Genomic DNA, 4,280 nt, shown 5'->3' with positions numbered 1-4,280 from the left:
GAGAGGTGATGCCGCTTGATTGACACCTGGAGCAGAGCAGAAGGACAGGTTTGCTCATTAGACACTCTGACACTGACATTATCTAAACCTGTAATTACCCATACTGACATGCTCCATTTATGTTCACAGAGGGAGAAGAACTAACAAAAAAAAACATATCCAGGTAAACATCTCAACACCTTCCCTCTAGACATACTGACTCCATCCCCTCTCCCTCCCTTCCTTCCTTCCCCTCTGTCTCCCTCCCTCTTTCACTCCCTCCCTCCCTCTTCCCCCACCCCTCCCCTCATCCCTCCCCCCTCCCTCCCTCCCTCCGTCCGTACCCCTCTGTTGGGGGGCAGGGTGAGCGCCCCCACGGTGGCCTTCAGCGCCATCTCCGTGGCGGCCGTGTTGCCGCGGCTACCGCTGTTGCCGCCGCTGCTGGCCACCGGGCGGATCTGGACGCGGAACTTCTTGGGCTCCTCGTCGTCGAAGTCCGAGTCGCTGGAGTAGAAGTTGTTCTCCTTGTCCTCGGAGCAGCGTGAGGCCCGGAGAGAGAGGCACCGTCAAGGACCACCGACAAGTAAACAACTGGCCTGAGAGACAGGTCTGAGGGAGGGAGGGAGGGAGGGAGGGGAGGGAGGGAGGGGGGGAGGGAGGGAGGGTCGGACGAAGGGGGGAGGGGGGGAGGGAGGGAGGGTCGGACGAAGGGGGGAGGGAGGGGAGGTCTGAGGGAGGGAGTGAGGGACGAAGGGAGGGGGGGAGGGAGGGAGGGAGGGAGGGAGGGGAGGGAGGGGGGGAGGGAGGGTCGGACGAAGGGGGGAGGGAGGGAGGGAGGGTCTGAGGGAGGGAGTGAGGGACGAAGGGAGGGGGGGGGAGGGAGATAGGACGGAGGGAGGGAGATAGGACGGAGGGAGGGAGGGGGGGGAGGGAGAGAGGGTCTCAGGGGGTAGGGGGGAGGGAGGGAGAGAGAGAGGACAGAGGGAGGGCGGGAGGGAGGGGGTCTAGTACTGCTTTAGGCAGCCTGTCAGGGATAATGGTTCACCATAAACAACGGCGTATAAACGTCCTACGGGTCCAATGACAAGCTCGCTTTATCGCGCCTGTCCGGCGGGACAGGGACGTGATTGCGATCCCGCTCACGACCCACCGATACGATATTGCCTTTTTTTGTGCAGACGCAGGGCTTTCGGGGGGTGCGGGCGGAACGGAACCCAAGGTAATGAGGCTTTCTGCTGTGTCGACCCAGATAGAGCACATCAGAACACTGACCCCAGGTCTGTGAATACTGAGTGACACAAACAGACACAAACACACACTGAGAGAGCCAAGCGGGGGCGAAGGGTGACACTGCTGAAGAGAGCGAATCGGTGTCCACCCTGTATAAGAGAGAGCCAATCGGTGCTCAGCGGTGACAGTGATGGGAGGAAACCACAACATCCTGCGCACCTTTAAGCACTCCATCCTGCTTCTTCATGTTCGTGTGTGTGTGTGTGTGTGTGTGTGTGTGTTTGTGCGCAGTCACTTGTGGTGTGTGGTCGGTGCGTGTGTGTGTGTGTATGTGTGCGTACGTGTGTGGTGAGTTTGTGTCTGTGTGTAAGTGTGTCTGTGCGCGCGCGTGCGTGTGGGTGTGTGTTTCCTGACACCAATATTGTGCCCTGGGTGAAACACAGATACAGTATCGGTAACATGAGCCCAGCTAGGTAAGAGAGTCGACGTGTGTGGTAACAACATGTGCTGAGGAGAGAGAGAACAACAAGAGAGGAGAGGAGAGAGGAGAGGTGGGAAGAGGAGAGGTGGAGAGACGGAACAACAACAACAAACAGAGGAAGCACGGTGTGTCTCTGCCGTTGCCAACCCTCCAGAGATGAAGGGACCTGAGTCACACACAGAGAGAGAGAGGGAGAGAGAGAGAGAGAGACAGAGAGACAGAGAGAGAGAGACAGAGAGAGAGAGATAGACAGAGAGCGAGAGAGAGACACAGAGACAGAGAGAGAGAGAGACACAGAGACAGAGAGAGACACAGAGACAGAGAGAGAGAGAGAGAGAGAGAGAGAGAGAGAGAGAGAGAGAGAGACAGAGACAGAGAGAGACAGAGACAGAGACAGAGAGAGAGACAGAGACAGAGAGAGAGACAGAGAGAGAGAGAGAGAGAGAGAGAGAGAGACAGAACGAGCGTCTCGGGCCACTTAGGCGTCTCTCAGGGACACCCTAATGTTCCATCCATCTCTCCAGGCGGACGGCCGTCTGAACTTAAGTACTTTATTAAGATGAACACCACCCCCCCGGCCCCTCTGCTGCAGAGAGCCTGGTTGTGGTTATGCAGATAGAGAGGTGTGTGTGTGGAGGAGGGGGGGGGGGTGGAGAGAGAGGTGTGTGTGTGGAGGAGGGGGGGGGGGGGGAGAGAGGGGTGTGTGTGTGGGGAGGGGGGGGCAGAGAGAGGGGTGTGTATGTGGAAGAGGGGGAGGCAGAGAGAGGTGTGTGTGAAGGAAGGGGAGGGGGAGAGAGGGGGGTGTGTGTGGGGGAGGGGGAGAGAGGGGTGTGTGTGGAGGGGGAGAGGCAGAGAGAGGGGTGTGTGTGTGGGGAGGGGGAGGCAGAGAGAGAGGTGTGTGTGTGGAGGAGGGGGGGGGGGGGAGAGAGGGGTGTGTGTGTGGGGAGGGGGGGGCAGAGAGAGGGGTGTGTATGTGGAAGAGGGGGAGGCAGAGAGAGGTGTGTCTGAAGGAAGGGGAGGGGGAGAGAGGGGGGTGTGTGGAGGAGGAGGGGGAGGCAGAGAGAGAGGTGTGTGTGTGTGGCGAGGGGGGGGCAGAGAGAGGGGTGGGTGTGAAGGAAGGGGAGGGGGAGAGAGGGGGGTGTGTGTGGGGAGGGGGGGGCAGAGAGAGGGGTGTGTATGTGGAAGAGGGGGAGGCAGAGAGAGAGGTGTGTGTGTGAAGGAAGGGGAGGGGGAGAGAGGGGGGTGTGTGTGGGGGAGGGGGAGAGAGGGGTGTGTGGAGGAGGGGGAGCAGAGAGAGAGGAGTGTGTGTGTGGGGAGGGGGAGGCAGAGAGAGAGGTGTGTGTGTGGGGAGGGGGAGAGAGGGGTGTGTGTGGAGGAGGGGGAGAGGCAGAGAGAGAGGGGTGTGTGTGTGGGGAGGGGGAGGCAGAGAGAGAGGGGTGTGTGTGGAGGAGGAGGGGGAGGCAGAGAGAGAGGTGTGTGTGTGGGGAGGGGGAGGCAGAGAGAGAGGTGTGTGTGGGGGGAGGGGGAGGGCGAGAGAGGGGTGTGTGTGTGTGGGGAGGGGGAGGCAGAGAGAGAGGTGTGTGTGGGGAGGGGGAGGCAGAGAGAGACAGTAGAAGGATATCGTTCTGCGTGGCGTCGGCTCGGATGACGAAGCCCTCTGCGTCCACCTCCAGGGAGGAGTTCTGCTTGAGCGGACACACACACACACACACACACACACACACACACACACACACACACACACACACACACACAGGGGGAGACACACACACACACACACACACACACACACACACAGGGGGAGACACACACACACACACACACACAAACACAGGGAAACAAACACACACACACACACACAGGGAAACAAACACACACACACACACACACACACACACACACACAAACAAACAGACACAGGGAAACACACACACACACACACACACAAACACAGGGAAACAAACACACACACACACACACACAGGGAAACAAACACACACACAGTTAGTATCAGTATCAGACACAAACATGGGCGTTTACCCACTGTGTGAGTAGTAAACCACTTCAACATGAGAACTCTAGCAGTGGCGTGTGTGGTGAGACGTGGTGATGACATCACCGCGGGGAGGCGGTGTGTGTGTGAAGACGAGGACCACGAGAAGCAGGGGTCGTTTTCAGGGGGCCCGGAACATTCTTATATAACGTGATCCTGTTTGCTCTCTTTCCTCTAGCCAAGGTGACACCTGTCTGCTAGAGAGGCTCCCCTCCTCCCCTCCTCCCTCCCCTCCTCCTCCTCCCCTCCTCCTCCTCCTCCTCCCCTCCTCCTCCTCCCCTCCACCTTCTGAGAAGGCCAGGAATAGGCACCACCGGACACCGCCAGACACGTCATTGTCACATATGATCACTCTCTCTCTCTCCACACACACACACACACACACCTGCATACACACACACAGAGACAGACAGACAGACAGACAGACACACACACACACACACACACACAGAGAGACCAGTCTGTCAGCGAGCAGACAGACAGACACACAGACACACAGACACAAACACAGACAGACACACACACACACACACACAC

At 58.7% G+C, this 4,280-nt stretch overlaps 1 protein-coding gene across 1 annotated transcript in view; it reads right to left on the bottom strand.

The window, feature by feature from the left end:
- Positions 1-323: 323 nt before the first annotated feature.
- LOC308175258 (F-BAR domain only protein 1-like) overlaps positions 324-4,280 on the bottom strand; it is a gene marked incomplete at its 3' end in the record, with an annotated part of 14,352 nt that continues 10,395 nt past the window's right edge. The window contains exons 10-11 of the mRNA XM_080550959.1: positions 3,312-3,372; positions 324-520 (exon numbers count right to left, since the gene is read on the bottom strand). Coding sequence (XP_080407085.1) covers positions 324-520; positions 3,312-3,372 — 258 coding nt within the window. The remainder of the gene's footprint in view (positions 521-3,311; positions 3,373-4,280) is intronic.

The sequence above is a fragment of the Nansenia antarctica genome (assembly GCF_963989245.1).
Source record: "Nansenia antarctica genome assembly, contig: SCAFFOLD_548, whole genome shotgun sequence".
In the NCBI taxonomy this organism is placed as follows: Eukaryota; Metazoa; Chordata; class Actinopteri; order Argentiniformes; family Microstomatidae; genus Nansenia; species Nansenia antarctica.
The sequence above is the reverse complement of the archived record's forward strand: the minus strand, read 5'-3'. Positions and strand labels throughout refer to the sequence as shown.